This window comes from Lycium barbarum, chromosome 6 (assembly GCF_019175385.1).
Source record: "Lycium barbarum isolate Lr01 chromosome 6, ASM1917538v2, whole genome shotgun sequence".
NCBI classification, from domain to species: domain Eukaryota; kingdom Viridiplantae; phylum Streptophyta; class Magnoliopsida; order Solanales; family Solanaceae; genus Lycium; species Lycium barbarum.
The window spans coordinates 136,900,591-136,923,761 of NC_083342.1; the positions used below are offsets into that span (position 1 = coordinate 136,900,591).

General features: G+C 42.4%; 1 protein-coding gene and 1 pseudogene across 2 annotated transcripts; both read right to left on the bottom strand.

Moving 5' to 3' along the window:
• Positions 1–94: 94 nt before the first annotated feature.
• On the bottom strand, positions 95–18,562 carry LOC132599387 (probable flavin-containing monooxygenase 1). Of its 2 annotated transcripts, XM_060312733.1 has the most exons (6): positions 18,188–18,562; positions 17,954–18,100; positions 1,723–1,960; positions 1,437–1,612; positions 716–1,077; positions 95–636 (listed from the first exon to the last, which is right to left on the bottom strand). In XM_060312733.1, exons 1-6 carry the CDS (start codon positions 18,416–18,418, stop codon positions 294–296), a joined length of 1,497 nt encoding a protein of 498 aa, XP_060168716.1. In that variant the 5' UTR covers positions 18,419–18,562; the 3' UTR covers positions 95–293. The 2 variants fall into 2 exon arrangements, with proteins under 2 accessions (XP_060168716.1, XP_060168715.1); XM_060312732.1 differs by having other exon boundaries at positions 17,954–18,562.
• Positions 18,563–18,736: 174 nt separating this feature from the next.
• Positions 18,737–22,695, bottom strand: LOC132599389 (probable flavin-containing monooxygenase 1; annotated as a pseudogene).
• Between the last annotated feature and the right edge of the window lie 476 nt (positions 22,696–23,171).

Below are 23,171 nucleotides of genomic sequence, written 5' to 3' on the forward strand. Positions count from 1 at the left end.
ATTTCCAACTGCGTTTTGCGGTAGCCTATAACATGTAAGGCTTCAACTCCTTTAGGATTAGATATTTATTTATTGTTTTCTATTATACAAAATCGAAATCAATTCACTTCAACTCAAATTAAGAATCAAATCGTTTTAATGGCGAGTCCTTACCTATTTGATACAAATAATATATAATCATGTGCCAATTTGTTTGATCTTATCGTTCAAGGTCCAGTAAAAGAAAAATAGGAAAAAGAGGCTTCATTCTTGAAATTGAAATGAGAGGTTTTGGAGCTCTTTTATACTCCGTATTAGCCGGTGTAATCCATTGGTCCATAGGGTTCGAACCACTCAGTCCAAAGACCCTTTTTCCTCTTAGGATTCCAGCCCATGTCCTCGCAGAGTTGGTCATTGTGCCAAATGTGCAATGCAGCTATAGATGATCTCCTGTAGTACTTCCTACAAGAATATCTCTTCTTGTATTTATCCCATTCTGCTGTGTCTTTTTCCATAATCTTGATGCTAGGTAGCTTAAAATTTCCATCAAGAAGCTCTGCCAGCCATCGACACCTTATTTCCGAGGTGTATAGATTTACTAAGCTTTCTGAGAATCCAATTATTGCCAGTTGTGGAATTCGAGGATGGATACATTCCCTGATAAATATGAGTATTAATTTCACATGAGATGTATAGTTCTGGTGCATGCTTGCAAAAGTATTCTTTTATTACTCACCTATAGAGGGGAGCTGCAGAATCATCTGAGCCGGCTATGAATTCCTGATATTTTGTTGATTCAAAAATGTGTTTGAGCTTATCAATTCCCTTGAAGCCAGTAGCGAATATGACTAAGTCGGATTTTATTGGTTCAGCCTGACCCTTGAGCATGATACCTTCTTTAGAGAATCCAAAAATCTCTACTTTCTTGGTGAGCTTGATACTTCCTTCCTCAACTCTGTCGTACAAGCCCTCCGGCACTATAGCAAGTGAACAGGAAGTCAAATCATTTAAGAAGCTGTGCTCTGGCACCATTCCATGTTTTGCAAGCCTGTTTTTGCATTTTATATAACTTTCTACAAATTTTGAGAAGGCCCACCTCTGTAAAATATGAGTGAAATTATTAGTACTGCACGTTAGTTTTGTGAGAGGAAGAGTAGAAATCCGACTAGCTGGTAATTTGAACATATTGTTGTTACACCAAGCATATAGTAGTAACTTTAAAATGACTTATCATAACTTTGGGATGGATTGTGATAACCTGTGAAAGGATAGTAGTAGTAACTTTATCAAACGTGTCGCGTTTTGTTGTTTCTGCTGCAACTATATTTATTTTTCTTGTTTTCTCACTTACCTCAAAAAGAGATTTCTTAGTTTAAGATGAATGAGATATAGAGTATAACTAAATCATTGCTGAGTCTTTTAATGAGTTTAATTAGTCCGGAAAGAAAATAAGTTACCAATGGTGAAAGAGTTGTGGCGAGGAGACTTAGAAGAAGGCCTTCACCGGGTTTATGCACCGTAAGTTCGGAGAATCGACATAAATAGAGTTTTGCCAGAGAGAATCCCCATGGGAAATAATCAGGAAGGTTCCAATGCGGTGTCCTGATTACTACTGTGCATGGACGTTCAACCCCTGCAACATTAATTAGTACAAAAAGCAGCAGGCCAAGTCAAGCTGATGTTTATAAACAAACAATAAAATCGTAGAATTAATGGAATAAGATCACAAGTAGCAGTACTTACCATTAACCGTTGAGCACTCCATGGCAATGTCCATTCCTGATTTCTGGAATCCAACAACGGCTACTTGTTTTCCTTTAACGAAATTGGTTGCAGTTTCGGAGTCCATTTTGGAATAGTCCATTGAATGGATTACTTCACCCTCAAAAGCTTCGGGGCCTCTGTTTGCAGGAAATTGAGGTATGTGTGGAACCTGGCTGAACCTTCCTACGCAAACTACTACAAAATCAACTTGGTATGTCTGCATACAAAATTAATACTCCTTAACATATGTCCTTTGTTTCCACTTTTATAATAATATAGATACAAATATACTTCAAATTTGCATAAACTAATACTCCATCTGTCCAGTTTATGTGGCACACTTTCCGTTTTAGTATGTCTCAAAAAGAATGTTGCATTTCTATTTTTAGAAACAATTTAGTTTTATGAGATGATTTCTAACCACCCAGATATTTAAGGTTTGTTTTGGACGATAGATTTCAAAAGTCTTTCTATATTTCTTAAATTTCTTGCCAAGTCAAATGATACCATATAAATTTGGACGGAGGGAGTAATATATCTCTAAGAGAACTACATATTTACTTGTCTAAATAGGAAAGATAAGTAACTGTAGAAGTTTTAAGGAAAGCAATCTCTCAAGTCTTGAATTAAAAAACAGTGACCTTGACCACGTCAACCATGATTAAGTGAATATGGGGTCTAATTAGAATCAATAAAGTTTGGAGAAATTTCAGAAATATACAATTTTCTCACTTATATTGTAAAAAAATAGTCCAAAACTTATATTGCAAAGCTTTAGCCCAAAAACACCTTTATACAGTGTTATACACTTATATACATAAGACAGGTACATTATGTATATAGGTGTTTGAAGGCGTATTATATATAGGTATATACATTAAAAATTATAATTATATAATATTATACTAAAAATTATAATTATACAATATTATACCTGAAAATACGCACGTATACATATTTATACACAATTATACAAATATTGTATAATGTGTAGGTATATACACTAAAAAATATAATTATACAATATTATAAACACTTATACACGGTCTTTGCTTTCTCTTTTTTTTCCGAGAAAAAACAAACTAAATAAAACTGATTGTTTCTAATATGGTGAAATACGGATGGATCTGGAAAACCCAATAGACACCATATATGTAAATAATATGGAAGATTTGTAAGATACGACGGTTTACGGCAGAGATGTGGTGGTTCACGGCGGCGAAAAAACGGGAAAGAAATGAGAAAAATGAGAGGATTGTTTACCCCGTATTCGGATAATCAATTAAATTTGTAAATGGGTATAGGATACGTGCTTTGTTCTTGATGTGTGTTGGATAAAGAAAGTAAATATTTGAGAGCACCTTAGTAAAACGGCTAAAGATGATAGTTGGCTAGTAACACAAATGTCTGTGTATAACGTATGATACTTGATGGATGGAATGCAATAACAACAATAACGGGTGGCCTTGGCCGAATCAAATAATGAGAGAGATTGTATATATGAATTCTTCTATTACAAGTGTTCTTGGAAAGTAAAAGGAGTCAACCCCCCCAAAGGAGGGGGATATGCCCTATTTATAGTGACACTCTCATGGTTCTCCTACAATATGAGTTAATAAAATAATGACAACAAGGACTGTTCTGCACAGATTTGGTGGGATTGGACTGACGGCGCCGCCTGACACACGCAAGGTAGGTAGTTGACTATGGCAGGACGCAACTGGCGCGTGGCCCGCATACACCGGTCACACGGACCAATGGCTACTCGGACTAACGGCCACGAATGCTCGGGTCATCGGGCTTGGATGTTCTAACGATGTCGAAGGCAGACCTGTCGGTGCTCATGCCCAGCTCCGGTTCAAGCATTACCCCGGTCTAGGGCGAACGATATCGCCACCCCATTCCCATTCCTTGCTCCGGCTTCGTTCCTCCGGTTTGTCTCGTATCCGATATTTACCGTATACAAATAGCCCCCACACTCCCCGGATCTCCGATCTATCGGAGTAACGGGGAGTGGATAAGTTCCTAAACCGGTGGCTCTCTCATCCCGACTTTACCTTCGTATTTTGGTGGGAACGAGCGCGTAACGCATGCCCTTTTATCGGCCACGTGTCTCAACCCTGGTGGTCCACTTCTGTCAACCGCCTTTTTCACGTCATTTCGAGTCGCTTCACATTAATGATGGGGCACGTGGCGCCATCTGATTGGTCGTCCTCGGTAACCGTTTCTCTCCCAACATGCCTATATAAGGCCTTCTACCCCTTCACTTTACCATTTTCACGTTTTGCATCCTCTTCAACCCTACTTCAATTCTGCGTTTTTTCTACTTGCTCCACACACAACCAACTTCATATCTGGTCTCCCTATTGATTTGTTGCTTCATATTGTGTGCACAAGAGTCAACCTTGTCACCGCTGCTGTCGAGTATCCTTTGTTCGAGCATTGCTGTTTCAACTTTGCCTTTTACCGAACCATCAGTTCCTTCGTACTTCTTAAATTTCTCTCTTCGGCCTTCTTTCTTTCCTATTTTCAGGATGTCCGACTCAACTTCCCAGGATGCCCCATTGGTATCGTCCCCGGGAGCCGAGCCTGCGTCCCCGGTTAAATTCGAGCCCACGGCATCGGATATCATACCGGCTAAATTTAATTTCAACAAAGACCTTGAGGTCGAAAAGCCTTCCTCCGTTTCAAACAGGGGATTCGACGTGAGGCGGTATCCCTCATCCATCACCGAGGAGAAGCTTGACATAGTCCGGGCCGATTGCGGGTGGGACACTCATCCTGTTCGGGTCTTCACCCCCGGACCTGATGAATCCGTTACCGACCATCGTGAAGGGTTTTTATACGTTTACACATACCCCTTCACTCTCAAACTCGACCCTCCGATGGATCCGGTCATTCTCGATATGTGCCGCATCTACGGCGTTACGCTGGCCCATATTGGCCCAAATGTTTGGAGGGTCGTAGCGTGTCTCCGGTCATTGGCCAACAACGCCGAGAAGGAGTTCACACTAGCCCATCTGATACGCCTATACTCCCCGAGGCTGTTCCGGGGTGGCGTAATGAAACTGGCCAAGCGCAGCCAGAATCCGTTCTTTGCGAAAATGGACGAAGACAGAGACCGGGGATGGTTGGAGCGATTCGTCCGGGTGAAGACCGAGGACACAATTCCAGCCGAGCATATGCCTTTCCCGGAGAAATGGAATAACAAGCGTAAGTCCCAAGCCTCGAATAATTGCTTTGGTATTGCTTTGTCAAATTTTGATTCTTCCTTCTCACTGTTTCTCCTTTACTTTTGTCAGCCAATGGGTACGTTCCTCCGGTCATCCGGAATCTGAATGACTGGGTCACAGTGCTTCTCGCCCAGCATCCCTATGACGACCGGACATGGGCCCACTTGTCCCGTGGCCGATGGATCGCCCAAAATCACGGTAGCCCTCTATTCTTATTCTGCCGCATTCTCCTTTACTCATTTCGTCCTCTGATTTCTGCTAACATCTTATCTTTTCAGGTTTGCCTAAGGGCTCGGTAGCCCCCAGGTCGGAATCGAGGACCGGCCCTCCAGCATCGGCGCCCGAATTTGACACAGCGGGTTCTTCCCGTGTCCTCTCCGATGCTGCAAAAAGAAAGCGGCCCTCCGAAAAGGAGCAGACGCCGAAAAGGAAGAAGGCAAGGAGTGTTGCTCGCCCTTCGAAGGAAGAGGCAGAGCCTGATATCATTGTTCGGAGAGTCGGCTCCGTTCCCACCGTGGCTTCAATACCGGAGGAGGCGGTCTCCGTTCCGCCCCTTCCTTCCATTGGCGAAGGCCTCTTGGTTCCTGCTCCACATCCAGGTGTGGAAGAAATACTTTCACCAGCTCCTCTTCGGTCGATTGACTTTGTCGATATTTCAGGTGAAACTTCTTCGGAAGATGCTCCTCTTCAAAGAAAAAGGTCCGGGGAAGCGGTTGCTGTTGAAGCCGATAAAAGGACCGAACCAGTACCGGAGAGCGAAGCCCCCACAGGCGCGCGTCCGTCTCCCGAGCACGAGCCTGCTGCAACTGTGGAGCCCTCGGCCTTTGCTGAATTTATTGAGGCTGCTCCAAGTTCATCTACCCCGGCTACGCGGGTGGATGACTTTGATGATATGTTCTCGAGCACCCCCCCCCCCCCCCCGGCTACCGGAGAAGCAGCGGGCTTTGGTCATCTCCCTATTCCTCGGGCCACAAGGCCGGCCAACCGGATCTCCGAGTCAGGGGCCAGGGACAGCTTGGTAAACATCTTCCCGGCCCCGAGCGTGGAGCCAAGGAGAACCAGATCGGCCGTAGTCACCGTGCCCGAGGACTGCAGCTTTCTGTCGCGCCCGGTGGGCGTAGCGAGCTATTTACGGCCCCTTATTTCTGACTCGGACAAGCGCAAAATGACCGGGATCACTTGACAGTGCCTCATTAACGAGGGTATGCATGCAAGTAACCGGGTAAGCTCTTCTGTCATCCTTGTACAGTTTATCTATGGATTTTATCCTCACTTCGCCTAAGTCTTCTGACTTGTTTTACCTGTAGAGTGTGGTGTTGGTTAATGAAGCCTTCATCCGTGCCCAACATGAGATAGATGATCTTCGAGGCCAACTGGATGCCCAAGGCCGAGAAACGGAGAAATACCGGCATCTCCTTCAGGAGAAGGAGAAAGAGTTGAATCGGGCGGCCGTGCTGGCCAACCTTCGTCCAGAGCTCAATGCGGCTAAGGACGAAAACCGTCGTTTGAAGAGCGAGCTGGCCGCTATGACCGACTATAACCGGAGCCTTGAGGCTGAAAAGATCGGCCTTAGCCGGGATAAAGCCCAATTTTCTTCGAGGCTAGATGAGCTGGAGACCACGGTTTCCCGACTCCGAGGGGAGCTGGACTCGGTGAATGCTGATGCAACAACCCTGGCCGAGAGGAACCGGCGGCTTGAGTCCGAGGCTGCCTTGTCCGACGAGCGCAGGAGGGTGTTTGAAGAGAAAGCCGAGGAGCGATCTCAGATATGCCAAGGCTTAAGAACCGAGCTCGAGGAGGCGGCTATTGTCAACGATGCCCTTAAGGCCGAGCTGGACGCAGCTACTGGTAGGATAAGTGTCCTTGAGGGGGACCGGGCTGATCTGAGAGCAAAACTGGCCAAGGCTGAGGCCGACTTGGAAGAAACATGGCGAAGCGTTGAGGCGGTCGAGGATCATACTGCTATTGTTGCTGAGTATGAGAAGTGGAAGTCTCGGCGGATCACCCTCGAGCAAGCCGAGCATGGTCTCTCGGATCTCCCGGCCCTGATACTCGAGGCCAAGAGGATGGAGGAAGAAGCCGATCGTGCCCTCGGGTCCGAGTCAGACGACTCCAAGCGAACTGAGTCCGAGCATTCAACCACCTCTAGTCATGCCGGATAGTATAGGGCTGGTGCCTTGCTTTTTGCTTTTTACCTTTGTAGGACTTTGTTTTTTTTTTATGTAAGGGACATCCGTTGTATAAATAAAAAGTGCATTTTTCTTGCTTCTTCGTTTGAATGTTTGTTTACTGCTTTTGCTATAGCTGTTGATCCGTTCTAGGACCGGCCGACTCATAGTCGTTAATTCATCGTGCCCGCCGGTTTTATCCGATATTTTGGGGCCGGTGGCTTGCCAAATTTTGGCTTGGATCATAGTGATCTCGTTGCCTTTGTCGAATTTCGACCAAGGTACCCGGCGTAGGGTATGCGAATGAGACAGCGTCGAGATACGACGGTTATCGACTGGGCAAAGTATATTTAACCGAGAGTTGTTTTCCCAACTTTTGGTAACTTGTGTTTGCAAAAATGTTTGCATATATGAGAATTTTAACTCTTTCTTGCTTAGCCGTAGCAAACGTAAAATTGGACACGATTCATTGTGATAGTTTGGTCCTTACATCGGAGGCTATGGCCGGTGGCCGGGCCTTAGTTTTGCCGTAGCAAATGTTGAATGGGACACGATTCATTATGATCGTTTGGTCCTTACATCGGAGGCTATGGCCGGTGGCCGGGCCTTAGTTTTGCCGTAGCAAATGTTGAATGGGACACGATTCATTATGATCGTTTGGTCCTTACATCGGAGGCTATGGCCGGTGGCCGGGCCTTAGTTTTGTCGTAGCAAATGTTGAGTTTCTCCGTTTGTTGAAATCGGTGTCATCTTTGGTGTGGCATAGTACTCCCCTAGCACTTATCTGATCTCCAAGGTCGGGTGAGTGTTATTATGTCCCCAATCGGAGGGTGCGACACCGGGTATTCGGGTACTTGCCCTTCATATTCGTTAAGTAACACGTTGTACTCGTTGCCTCGTTAAAAACCTTGTCAGAAAACCCATTTTGGGACAAAACCGTACTAAGGAAAAGAGTGCAACACGTGTTTTCAGATCTGGGTTCTAATTTTGTCCCACTCTTGCCTTCCTGCAAAAAAGAGAAAAGTTAACGAGAGAATACGGGGGGACCATACCTTAGCAGTAGTATCTCTTTAGGTGGGCCACGTTCCAGTTATTACGCAGACGATGCCCGTCCATGGACTCCAACTGATACGACCCTTTGCCCGTTATACCGGTTATCTTGTACGGGCCTTCCCAGTTCGGAGCCAGCTTTCCCTCGTTGGGGTTCTTGGTGTGCAAGGTAACTTTTCGAAGTACTAAATCCCCAACTTGGAAATGCCGAAAGTTGGCTCTTCGGTTGTAATATCTCTCCATCCTCTGTTTTTGGGCCGCTATGCGGACCGACGCTCTTTCGCGCAGTTCATCTGCGAGGTCGAGCTTCACGGCCATGGCCTCCCCGTTTGAATCTTCGGTGGTATACCTGAAACGGAGGGTCGGTTCGCCAACCTCCACGGGGATGAGGGCTTCAGCTCCGTAAACCAATGAGAACGAGGTTTCCCCCGTGCTCGACTTGGATGTGGTTCTCTAAGCCCACAACACCTCCGGGAGTATCTCCCTCCAATGGTGCTTCGATGCTTCAAGTCTCTTCCTCAGATTTTGGATTATTGTTTTATTCGTTGATTCTGCTTGTCCGTTTGCACACGGGTGATACGGGGTTGACACGATTTGTTTGATCTTCAACCCCTCGAGGAAACTGTTGACCTTGCTACCCACGAACTGGGGCCATTATCACAGGTTATCTCGGAGGGGACGCCGAAACGGCAGATGATGTGGTCCCATATGAAGTCGATGACCTCCTTCTCCCTTATCTTTTCGAAGGCCTACGCTTCAACCCACTTAGAAAAATAGTCAGTCATAAACAAAATGAAACGGGCCTTACCTGTGCCCGGGATAACGGACCCACAATGTCCATTCCCCACTTCATGAAAGGCCAAGGTGAGATTACCGAATGCAGCAACTCCCCGGGCTGGTGAATCATCGGAGCATGTTTCTGACACCCGTCACATTTTCGGACAAAACTTTTCGTGTCCTCGTCCATCCGGTTCCAGTAATAACCGGCCCTGACAATTTTTCGAACCAAAGCCTCTGCACCGGAGTGGTTGCCGCAGGTTCCCTCGTGTACCTCTCTTATCACGTATTCCGTTTCACGGGGGCCCAAACACTTGGCCAGAGGACCGAGGAAAGAGCGTCGATACAGTTGGCCGTCCACCAAGCAAAAGCGGGCAGCCTTGGTCCGTAGCGATCGTGACTCCTTCAGGTCATTTGGGAGCTTACCATCACGCAAGTAGTCGATGTACTTGTTGCGCCAATCCCAGGTCAAGCCCATTGTATATATTTCAACGTGCTCGGTTTCTATGGCCGTGTTCGATAAGTGCACCGTTGCCCCGAGGTCGATTTCCTCCCCCCTGACCGAGGATCCCAAGTTTGCTAATGCATCGACTTCGCTGTTCTGCTCCCTTGGTACATGCTGCATGGTCCATTCTTTGAATTGATGAAGTACCACTTGGGTTTTTTCGAGGTATCGCTGCATCCGTTCATCCTTTACCTCGAATACGCCGTTCACCTGGTTCACGACCAAAAGCGAGTCGCACTTTGCTTCGGCTCCCATGCTCCGAGCTAATTCCAAACCTGCAATCATAGCCTCATACTCGGCTTCATTGTTAGTCAGTCTAGCAGTTCTAACGGACTGTCGGATGACCTCCCCGGCCGGGGTCCTAAGGACAATCCCGAGTCCGGAACCTCTAAGATTCGAGGCCCCGTCCGTATGTAGAGACCAAACGCCCGTGATCTTTCCCGAGGTCAGCAAAAGTTCCTTCTCAATCTCGGGGACCATGGCCGGGGTAAAGTCTGCCACAAAATCGGCCAAGATTTGGGATTTGATGGTTGTTCGAGGTTTGTACTCGATATCGTAACCGCTAATTTCTACAGCCCATTTTGTTAATCTACCGGATAACTCAGGTTTATGCATGATGTTTTTTAAAGGGTAAGTGGTTATTACACATATGGGGTGGCATTGAAAAAATGGTTTGAGCTTTCTGGAAGCGCTTATCAATGCTAATGCCAGCTTTTCCAAATGGGGATAACGGGTCTCTGCATCCCCCAAAGTTCTACTTACATAATAGATAGGGAATTGCGTACCTGATTCTTCTCGGACCAAAACGCTGCTTACCGCCATTTCGGAGACTGCTAGGTAGAGAAAAAGCGGCTCATCGGCCTATGGTGTGTGCAGTAACGGGGGGCTAGACAGATACTTCTTCAACTCCCTTAGGGCTTCTTGGCACTCCGGTGTCCAATCGAAGTCGTTCTTCTTTCTGAGCAAAGAGAAGAAACGGTGACTCTTGTCCGAGGACCTCGAAATGAAGCGACTCAGCGCCGCTATCCGCCCGGTGAGCTTCTGTACCCCCTTTATGTAGTTCACGACCTCGATGACCTTGATTTTGTCCGGGTTGATTTCAATTCCCCGGTTTGACACCATGAACCCCATAAATTTACCGGACCTTACGCCGAAGGCACACTTCTCCGGGTTGAGTTTCATGTTGTATCTGCGGAGTACATCGAAGGTTTCCTACAAATGCTTTAAATGATCCTCTATTTCCAGGGACTTGACAACCATATCGTCAACATAAACCTCTATTGTTTTCCCTATTTGTTCTTCGAACATCCCATTAACTAGGCGTTGGTAAGTTGCACCGGCATTTTTTAATCCGAAAGGCATGACGTTATAACAGTAAGTCCCATAACGGGTGATGAAGGATGTTTTCTCTTGATCCTCCGGGTGCATCCAGATTTGGTTGTACCCGGAGTAAGCATCGAGAAAACTTAACATTTCATGTCCGGCCGTCGCATCGATCATTCTGTCGATGTGAGGCAATGGAAATGAATCCGTCGGGCATGCCTTGTTTAAATCCTTATAATCGACACACATTCGAAGTTTATTACCTTTTTTGGGCACCACCACCACGTTAGCAAGCCAATCTGGGTATTTCACCTCCCGGATGGAGCCTATATTCAAAAGCTTTGTTACATCGTCTTTCACGAAGGCGTGTTTTTGCTCTGACATAGGCCTTCTTTTTTGCTTTACCGGTTGAAATTTTTCGTCCAAGCTGAGTTTGTGTGACGCTATTTCCGGTGATATACCTGTCATGTCTATATGCGACCATGCAAAGCAATCGGCGTTAGCTTGAAGAAATTCAATTAATTTACGCCTGAGCTCCGGGGTAAGCCCCGTGCCCAGGTATACCTTTCTGTCCAGTAAGAACTCGAACAAAATGATCTGCTCCAGCTCCTCCACGGTTGACTTGGTCACGTCCGAGTCAACCGGCATGACGAAGGATCTGGGCATCCCGAAGTCATCCTCTTCATGTACTGGATCCGGTCCAGTGCACTTTAGTTGCTATTGGGGGACCTGCCCTCCGGTTGTACCCTTCTCTTCCTGAGCCGGCTTCCCGGGCCGGGGAGCTGCCTCGTCTACTGTGAACATTTCCTTTGCTGCGGGCTGCTCGCCCCGGATGGTTTTCACCCCCTCCGGAGTGGGGAATTTCAGCAACTGATGCAGTGTTGAGGGAACTGCCTTCATGCTATGTATCCAAGGTCTGCCCAATAACGCATTATATTTCATGTCCCCTTCGATCATATAGAACATTGTTTGCTGAATGGTGCCATCCACGTTAACGGGCAACGAGATCTCTCCCTTCGTGGTTTCGCTAGCCATATTGAACCCGCTGAGTACCCGAGCTATCGGCACAATCCTATCGAGCAACCTTAGCTGTTCGACCACTCTCCATCGAATGATGTTGGCCGAGCTACCTGGGTCAACCAAAATACGTCTAACCTTAGTTTTAAAGACAAGTACAGAAATTACCAGTACATCGTTGTGCGGCTGAACGATGCCTTCCGCGTCTTCGTCATCGAAGAAAATAGAGCCCCTGGTCGAATGGTCTCGGATGCGTTTTTCATGAACAATGGAGACCTTTGTCCGTTTCATTACCGGTCCCCGAGGGACGTCAATAGCCCCAACTATCATGTTGATCGTATGCTGGTGTTCGACCGGTTCGACCCTTCGATGAGCTTCCCGCTCTTTATAGTGATTTTTGGCTCGCTCGCTCAATAGATCTCGAAGGTGGTCGTTTTTTAATAACCGGGCTACCTTTTCTCTCAACTGGCGGCAATCCTCAGTTTTGTGACCATGGGTTCCGTGATACTCACACACCATGCTAGGATCCCGCTGTCCCGGGTCTGACCTCAGTGGTTTCGGCCATCGCACATCTGGTACTCGGCCGATGGCCGATACAAGGCCCGAGGTATTGACGTTGAAGTTGTACTCCGAAATCTTCGGTGGACCCCTATGGTTGACGGAACTTCCGACGTCGCTCCTGAACGAGAGTCCCCGACTGTTTGACGGGCGCTCGACCCGCTTGCTACCTCGACCGGAGAGGTGGTTTGGGCTCTCCCTTGACCCTTCCGACCTGAAGTTTGGTCTCTCCGGGTGGGAGTATGGCCGAAACCTTTCTTTTGATGATTCAGACTTCATTTCATAACCCTTCCTCGACTTCTCGAAACCTCTATCCACTTTTAACTTCACCGGGGAGAGCTCGAACTGATCATCCTCTACCCGAATCTTCGATTCAAACCGATTATGGACATCGGCCCATGTCACGGCCTCGTATTCCAGCAAATTTTCCTTCAAATTGGCCGAGGCAACTGAACTTAGCATGTTGAGCCCTTTTGTGAAAGCTTGTGCGGCCCATTCTTCTGGCACCGGGGGTAGTTCCATTTGTTCCCTCTGGAACCTGGTGACGAACTCCCGTAGTAGCTCATCGTCCCTTTGAGTTATCCGGAAGATATCGGCCTTACGGGCCTGCACCTTTATGGCACCGGCATGTGCCTTTACGAAGGCGTCGGCGAGCATTTCGAAAGAAGTGATCGAGTGCTCGGGTAGATGGTCATACCACGTCAACGCTCCCTTCGACCGAGTTTCCCCAAAAATTTTCAGCAATACCGACTCGATCTCATCTTCTTCCATATCATTGCTTTTATGGCAAAAGTATATGAGGTCACGTGCTCGTGCGGGTCCGTGGTGCCGTCATACTTCTGTATGTCGGGCATTTGGAACCTCTTCGGGATCAATTTCGGGGCCGCACTCGGTGGAAAAGGCCTTTGGATGTACCTTTTCGAATTCGGCCCCTTCAGTAAAGGTGGAGCCCCCGATATCTGGTCCACCCGAGAATTGTATGTCTCGACCCTCTTTTCGGTCGAATCCACCCGTTTCGCCAAAGTCTCGAGCATCTTTAGGACCTCAGTCGAGGAGCCGGCTCCGGAGCCGTCGCTCTCAACCATTCGTACTTCGTTTCTTCCGGTTCCGACTGTACCCTTTGCCTTTACCGGCCCTGCTTCACCCTTTCCGCTCTGCAGTTGGGCAATTGCTAATCCTTGCTCGGCGATTGTCGCCCTCTGCTCCTGCAGCATTTCAAAAATTAAACCTAAGTTAATGCCGTCGTTTGGCGCGTCCGGTTCTCTCCGGCCCCTATCCCGGGATAACGTAACAGAATGGTGAGTGTTGAGAGGATCGGTGGCCGGTAGGGCGGCGTTCTCTTGATCTACGGTATTTTGCTGGTTGAGTCCTTCCCTTGAATCAACGGGGTTCGGATCAACGGGGTTCGGCAATGCCCGCAGTCCGCTCCCTTCGTTTTCCGCCACGATCTCGGTATTATTGACATGACCGGATTGTTCAACGTCAGCCATTCGGACCGTTTTCACAGAGATGGGTAGGGACGCTTTTGGTTTTGATGAATATGGTAGAAATCAAGGCCAAAGACCACTATTATCCTAGCCCCACGGTGGGCGCTAAACTGTTTACCCCGGATTCGGATAATCAATTAAATTTGTAAATGGGTATAGGATACGTGCTTTGTTCTTGATGTGTGTTGGATAAAGAAAGTAAATATTTGATAGCACCTTAGTAAAACGGCTAAAGATGATAGTTGGCTAGTAACACAAATGTCTGTGTATAACGTATGATACTTGATGGATGGAATGCAATAACAACAATAACGGGTGGCCTTGGCCGAATCAAATAATGAGAGAGATTGTATATATGAATTCTTCTATTACAAGTGTTCTTGGAAAGTAAAAGGGGCCAACCCCCCCCCCCCCCCCCCCCACCCCACCCCAAAGGAGGGGGATATGCCCTATTTATAGTGACACTCTCATGGTTCTCCTACAATATGAGTTAATAAAATAATGACAACAAGGATTGTTCTGCACGGATTTGGTGGGATTGGACTGACGGCGCCGCCTGACACACGCAAGGTAGGTAGTTGACTATGGCAGGACGCTACTGGCGCGTGGCCCGCATACACCGGTCACACGGACCAACGGCTACTCGGACTAACGGCCACGAATGCTCGGGTCATCGGGCTTGGATGTTCTAACGATGTCGAAGGCAGACCTGTCGGTGCTCATGCCCAGCTCCGGTTCAAGAATTACCCCGGTCTAGGGTGAACGATATCGCCACCCCATTCCCATTCCTTGCTCCGGCTTCGTTCCTCCAGTTTGTCTCGTATCTGGTATTTACCGTATACAAGGATAAAGGTGGTGGTTAGAGACTCTGAAGTCTGTATTTTCAGTTCTCGCTTTTTCAGGCAGTGAGTATGAGTGAGTTTGGATTCGAAAAGCTTCGATGATACGTCGACGGCGGCAAAGAGAGGAGGCAAAGAGAGAAAGTGATAGAGAGAAAAGTTTGGATATTTTTTATAAGATTTAAAAAAGTGAGTCAATTTTGATAGCATTATTATTCTAATTAACTCATAAAATTTTGGGAATATATATTAAATATCTAGTTTTTAAATGAATCCATACATAACCACTTTTCATATTAGGGCTCGTTTGGTACGACAGATAAGGAATACATACATAATCTCGGGATTAAATTTGAGATGAGTTAATCCCACATTTGGTTTGATTGGAATAAAATCGTCGTATAACTAATCCCAAATTTATAGTAATATTCTTTTTATCCTATAGGAGTATAGAGATGGAATAACTAATCCTAGAATAAGTAATCTTGGGATAACTTGTATACAACCAAACGACCCCTTAAAGTTTAAATCCCTCTGTCTTCATCAATCTTCTTTTTCCTTTTCTCTTTTCTTCTTTCTCTTCTTCTATTTTCACCACTTGTTGTTGCTGCTACTGCAAATTCTTCTTCTTCGCGTTCTTCTTTGTTTTCTTCACCTTCAATTTTCTTCTTTTTCTTAATCTACAGGTTGTTTTTGGGTTCGCCGTGAAAATTTGTGGAAAGTTTTCTTTTGAGTCCGTTGAGAAGATTTTGCAGTAAATCCAACAACTTCGGTAAGTTGTTGCAACAACATTGATAGTTATTACTTGAGTCAAATATATATCCTCAAATGAAAGACTCAAAAAGATTTCCTGTGAGAGATGACAACCGGATAAGTAAGGCTCTTAGGGCTCATTTGGTTGGGAAATAACTTATCCCGGGATAACTAATTTCGGGATAAGTTATTTCGAATTTTTATTCCAACCAAACATAGGATAAGAAGGCACTAAAATTTTATCCCGGGACTATTTTTGCTTATCCTTCACACCAAACATCCCTTACATATTAACCATTTTCTTTTGCTTCCTTAATTCTTTTATATGAAACAATTTCTAATCATGAAAGTTAACCTATCAGCCAAAAAAGAAAAACTACCTAGAATTTATTTGTTATCCAAACATTTGCACTATGGGTAAGGGTGTTAACCGGTTGGAACCGGAACCGGTTATGGAACCGGTTAGGAAACCGGCCGGTTCCGGTTCCAAAACCGGAACCGCCTAACCGGTTCCGGTTTAACCGGTTCCGGTTTACCGGTTTTAAACCTCAAACCGGAACCGGTCCGGTTTGGAGTGATTAAAATCTATTTTTTTTTTGTTTTTTGTATTATATATATATATTATAGTATTTATTTGTATATTGTAGCTATATTTTCATATGTTATACAACTTTATAATTAAAGTTTAAATATTTACTGACTAACAGCCTAACAGCAAGTCAGCAATACAGAATAGTGCTTTTCGTATACATATATATGTATAACTTACATATACTTATATATATGTATAACTTAATATACTATATATACTTACATATATGTATAACTTAATATATATACTATATATATATATACATATCTACTATATATACTATATATACTTTATACATACTTATATATATGTACTATATACTATATATACATATGTACTATATATCTATATATACTTATATATATGTATATACTTAATATATATGTACTATATACTCTATATACTTATGTATATGTATAACTTAATATATATACTATATGTATAACTTAATATATATACTATATATACATATCTACTATATATACTATATATACTTAATATATATACTATATATATTTATATACTATATATACTTATATATGTGTATAACTTAATATATATATATACTTATATATGTGTATAACTTAATATATATACTTATATATATGTACTATATACTATATATACTTACTTATATACTTTAGTTTTTTTTTTTTTTTAATTTTTTACCGGTTTAACCGGTTTAACCGGTTCCGGTTTCCAAAATATTGGAACCGGACCGGTAAACCATTAAACGGTTAACCGGAACCGGTTAACCGGTGCTACCGGTTCCGGTTCCGGTTCCGGTTTAACCGGTCCGGTTACCGGTTAAAACCGGTAAGACCAAACCGGTTACCACCCTTAACTATGGGTATGGGCCAATAAATGTAGTTACCAGCACAAGATGAGCACTACAGAGAGAGAACAATTAAGCATTGTGTTATAAGGAGAAAAACCACAAAATATAAGTTGGAAGTCAATTATAAAACAGAGAGCAAAAAGGAAACTGTTACACGTTTCATTTAAAGCGACAGAAGAGTAAAAATTAGCTTGGTTGGCCAAATTTCTGAAGTTTATTTATTTTTGAAAAATATTTATTGTTTGAAGTATTTTTTTTTAAAAAGGTACTATCTTTTGTCCGTAAAAACCAAAAAAAATAATCACTTTTTCTGAAATTTTGAAGTTAGAGTTGTGTTTGGCCATAGTTTTTGAAATTATAATTTTTGGTGAAATATAGTTGTAAAAAAGTGAAAAAAGTGATTTTTTTTAAAAAAACACCTAATAGTCAAGTACGAAACCCGCAAAAAAGTGGTTGGTGATAGTTTAGGTAGAAAATGCAAACACTGATAGCCAAGTATGAAACTCGAAAAAAGTGATACTTGAGGTGTGTTTTTTATCATGACCTCAAGATAAAACAAACTAGATAAGAAAAAGAGAAGTCCAAAACAAACCAGACATATATTGTAATTTAATTACATTAGCTAAGATTTTAAAGGCTCGTTCGGTTTTACGACAAGTTATACTGGGATTAGTTATTTACGATTAATTAGATATGTTGGAATTAGTTATCCTGATATTATTTTTTATTGACTATTTGGTTTGTTGTATAATTCTAAGAAATTGCTTGTTTACAAAAATAACCTCCACCTTATTTAATAGAAAATGCATTTGAGGGACCTCGAGGGTATTTTTGTTATTTTTATTTTTTTATTTAGAATAACTAAAATCTTGACACTATTATTCTACCATTTGGGATAACTTATATTAATACTATTTCTAATCCTAATATAACTTATTCCAAAACTATTTATGCTTGTCCGTACCAACCTGACCCTCAAAGCTTTTCATTTGGACGCTGACTATGGTGAAATCGAAAAATTTCGAATATCAATGAGAAATTTCAGAAACGATTAAGGAAGATAAACATACCTGTGTGGAGAGGGCTCGAGTGTCCTGTACATCGACGCTCCACTTCCCTTTATTGCCAAAAGCCTCGCCGGTTCCGCCCCACAAATTCCATTCTCCACTTATTGTGTCGCCATCTCCATAGCTTAGGCTCAACACTTTGTGTTTAAACTGAATGTGACGGAGCAAATCAAAGTGATTAGCGTACGATTCAATGTAATCCAGCACAGCTTGTTGGTCAGGAAACAGCTCGGTTACCGAATCGGGCCACGGAAAATCAGTGAACTGGTAAGCGGATTTTGGTGTCTGCAGCAGAGTGCTCTCAATGGTCTTAGTCCACACACCCCCAACGCTACTCTCCGACTCGAACACAATTGGATCAAATCCTTTGGAAATTGCGTATTTGCATGCCAAGAGGCCGCTGATTCCAGCTCCAATTATTGCTATTACCTGCTTCTTTCTGTTTTCTCTTTGGTCAAAATTTGTCATTGTTACTGCAACACTCTCTCCTTTTTTCCTGTAATGTGAAGATGATGGGATCCAATAACGATTGATTGCTAGAGGGCTTGAATTGCCCTCTGTATAAATAGCTAATAATAGGGGTTAAGATGAGATGATTTGATTTCTTGCATATCGGCCTAATGCTTAATGCCTAATAATGAATACAGCACGGGGAGAAAGTGTTTTAAGGTATATTATATGTTCTGAATTGTACAATCGTATATTTTATACGTCAGCATTACAATTTCTATATGTTGATTGTTACATTAATTATTAGTCTCCGTATTACAATATCTGTCAGCATTACAATTTCTATATTGTTGATTGTTACATTAATTATTAGTCTCCGTTATTAAATAATTGTTGGCGTGTAACATGGTAGAGTAGGTTCCAATGATTACCAAATTTCTATGCTAATAATCAGGACTGCTTACTTAAGGGTGAGTGATTGCATTCCTTAATCAGAACGCTTCATCCTCCATAACTGGTTCATGCCAAAGTTCCGTTCGCTGATACTTTTACATCACTCCGTTGCAAGTGATTGATTTTTCATTTCGGTAGAATGAAATATCAGTGTCAAAATTAGGGTGCGAAAGTCAACCCCAACCAATCCAGTGATTCAACGGGTTGAGTCACAACCTGTTTGTAGAGTTGACCCCACGCGTTGAATTTAAAATGATTCATCAAACAATCAAAGTTAAAACGGATTGAAGTAGTTTAATCCGTTGGGCCAAAACTAACGAATCATAGAAATTTGCGTGGCCAGAACTCATTTCATTAAGAGTAAAAAGATATATTTAAAGTTAAATATATCTTTAAATAGATACTTTTTCACAGGGGGGGCTCTTTTGTATTAGTCGGCGTAATCCATTGGTCCATACGGTTCGAACCACTCAGCCAAAAGACCCTTTTTCCTTTTAGGGTTCCATCCCATGTCCGTGCAGAGTTGGTCATTGTGCCAAATGTGGAACGCGGCAGCGCATGATCTCTTGTAGTACTTCAAATAGGAATCTTTCTTCTTGTATTTATCCCATTCTGCTTTGTCTTTCACCATCACCTTAATGCTTGGTAGCTTAATTTTTTCATTAAGAAGCTCCGCCACTCATCGACACCTTATTTCCGAGGTGTAGAGATTTGATACGCTTTCTAAGAATCCAATTATTGCCAGCTGTGGAATCCGGGGATGAATGCATTCCCTGATAATAATCCGTAATATCATTATTTCCACATGCGATGTATAGTTCAGATGCAGATGCTTGCAAAAATATTCTTTTATTACTCACCTATAGAGGAGAACTGAAGATTCATCTGAGTCTGTTATGAATTCCTGATATTTTGGCGATTCAAATATGTGTTTGAGCTTATCAATTCCCTTGAAGCCTGTGGCGAGTATGACTAAGTTGGATTTTATTGATTCAGCTTGACTCTTGAGCATGATACCTTCTTTAGAGAATCCAAGTATCTCTGCTTTCTTGATGAGCTTGATACTTCCTTCCTCAACTCTGTCGTAGAAACCCTCCGGCACCGTATATAGAAAATGAACAGGAACTCATATCATTTAAGAAGCTATGCTCTGGCACCATTCCATGTTTTGCAAGCCTGTGTTTATGTTTTATATGGCTTTCCACAAATTTTGAGAAGGCCCACCTCTGTAAAATATGTGAAGTCGGACTGCATGTTAGTTTTGTGAGAGGAGAAGTAGAAAGCAGAGATGTAATTTTGAACATTTGGTTGTAACTTTAACATATGGGTAGTAACTTTAGAACGGCTTGTTGTACTTTTGGGATGGATTGTAATCATTTGAGAAGGAATAGTATTAATTATTTTATTGAAAAATGTACCTCTGTTATTTGTTTCCCTTCATACCAAAAACACCCATATATTATTATCTTTTAATGATGAGGAAAGAAAATAAATTACCAATGGTGAAAGAGTTGTGGCAAGGAGACTTAGAAGAAGGCCTTCACCGGGTTTATGCACCGTAAGTTCAGAGAATCGATTTAAGTAGAGATATCCCAAAGAGAGTCCCCATGGGAAATGATCAGGAAGGTTCCAATGCAGTGTCCTGATTACTACTGTGCATGGATATTTAATCCCTGCAACATTAATTAATTAGTACAAACAGCAGAAGCCCAAGAATCAACTGATGTTTATAAACAAACAATTATAAGGAGGTAGAACATAATGGAAGATCACAACTAGCTAGCAGTACTTAATTACCATTAACCGTTGAGCACTCCATGGCAATGTCCATTCCTGATTTCTGGAATCCAACGATGACTCCATTTTTTCCTTTGACAACGTTGGCTGAGGTTTTGGGGTCCATTTTGGAATAGTCCATTGAATGGATTACTTCACCCTCAAAAGCTTCGGGGCCATTGTTTGGAGGGAATTCAGGGATGTTTGGAACCTGGCTGAACCTTCCCACGCCAGCTACTACAAAATCAACTTGGTATATCTGCATGCAAAAATTAGTACTACTTCGGAGTAGCCTTTGTTTCCACTTTTATAATAATAAAGATATACATATATATAGAATTCGCATTAACTAATTGTCACACCTCTTTTTTCCCACAAAAACAAGATTTATATGTCAAGTTTAAAAGGGGTTTTCGAATGGAAAGTGACAAAAAAATGTTTCGAAAAGGAATTTTATTTAGAGAAAAAGAGTCGCTACTTGACAATGGGTTTCGGTGTGCCAAGTCACCTTAAAATAGTTATCCCTTTTAAGAACGGGTTTGACTCTAAAACTGATCAGCGACAGAGATTCCAGTTAAGGAATTCTATTGACCGAGGGGAAGGTGTGAGGCATCCCTCGAGTCCTGTGATTTTAGCACGGTCGCTTTAATTAACTCGTATTGGCTTGAATTAGAAAACTCAAAGAGGTAAACTCAAACGATCACAAGAGCACGAGCACAAGAAAAGTTCAAAAATAAAGTCTGAATTATTACAACGCCAAAATAAAAGAAAATTGCGATAAAATAAATCTATACTATCCTATGCTAACCTATTCTAAGCTATCCCCGACATCCCGGGGTCTTTTCCACGAGCGGCCACCATTTTTACATTTTTTGTTTTCTTCGTGAACATCCCACCCGGGAATGAATACATGAGATTGAAAATGAGTAAAAGCACACAAGCAATTAATTCGACTTAAAGTTTGCCTACCCAATCCCAATAAAATGAAAGCAAAGCGGACTAATCATGTGAAGCCCAAACTTCTTCCTATTTTTATTTATTTATTTATTTATTTATTTATTAACCCCACGACCCACTAACCAACATCACCTATTATTAGTTTAGCCCCAGCTGTCACTTACAATTTATCCCATTCAACAGACTTGAATTAAGTCACCAATTAACATGTTAATTTTAGGTAATAATTACTTAACACTTCTAGCAAGAAATTAAACTAAAATCAGTAGAGCATGCTCAAGAATAAAACGTCATTCGCACATCAACGTCCCATTTTAAAACACCAAAATCATGTATTTAATCAGGTATAAAGTGAGAAATGGACCTTCCTCACCTCACCGGAAATTCAATCGAACCAAGACCTTTAAAACACGAACAGACCATATGACGTTTTCAAGCTCATCCACACAACAGGAAAGACGACAGTTTTGGGTTGTATAAAAAATGGTGGTGAGCTTGTGTAGTTTAGAATGGTGTTCTTGGCTGTATTTTAATGGGGTTTTGGTGCTGGTTTAAAATGGGGTTTAGGCATCTGTTTGGTGACTTTTTGTTGTTTTTTTTTTTTTCTTTTTTCGTGGTGGTTCGATGGTGGTTTTAAGAAGAAAAACAAGTGGGGTCACGGTGGTTAAAGGGTGGTGACGATGGTGGAAGGTTATAGGGTGGTGACGGGTGTTGATTGATGGAACAGTGGAGATGAGGAGATTTGGTGGTTTAATGGTGGAGAAAAGGGTTTGGAGTGGTGGTTTCAGGTGAACCAAATATGAAGAAGAAGATTGATTTTTTTTTTTTTTTTTTTTTTGCTTTGGGGCCTCTGTACGTCACTCTCTCTCTCTCTTCTTTTCTGTGTGTGTATTGTGATATCTATATTCTTTCCCTATGCAAATTGATGGACCCCACTTTTACTCTTTTTTTCGCTTTTTCTTTTTTCGTGTGGGTCCCCCCCTTAATTTTTTATATCCAAAATGATTTTACTTTGTCTATAAAATTATTCCTTTTCCCCTCTATGTATGTATGTGCCTTTTTTATATATAATAACTAGATGGCTTATGTCCGTGCTGCGCACGGGTCCAACACTTCGTATTATAGTGTATCTATGTATATATAGTTATGTTTAAATAGTGATATAACGTTGTAATTTATGCTCCGTATCTAAAACTTTATTTTATTCGTGTTTGCTACGAAAATTTATTAATACTTTTTAAAACAGAAGACTTGTTTAAAAGAAAACTATTTTCTTCTGTTTGAGATAAAATAATAGCAATATTTAAGCATCAGTTGATACTTTCAATTTTAATTCGATTAATTTAAAAGTGTAAAATACTTATTATTTTTATCAAATTTTGATTTGAATAATTCTAATTCAAATTATTAAATTAATTTTACATGTTTGAAACGAAACAAAGTAGAAATTAACTTTCTATTTAAACGAAGAAATGCTATTTTTTAATTTTTGGTAAATATTATCGGTTTAACTCATTTTACTTGTCATGTTGTCTTTTGCATGGGTTTTTAAGGAAACGTGAATTAGAATTATAATTTGACTAAT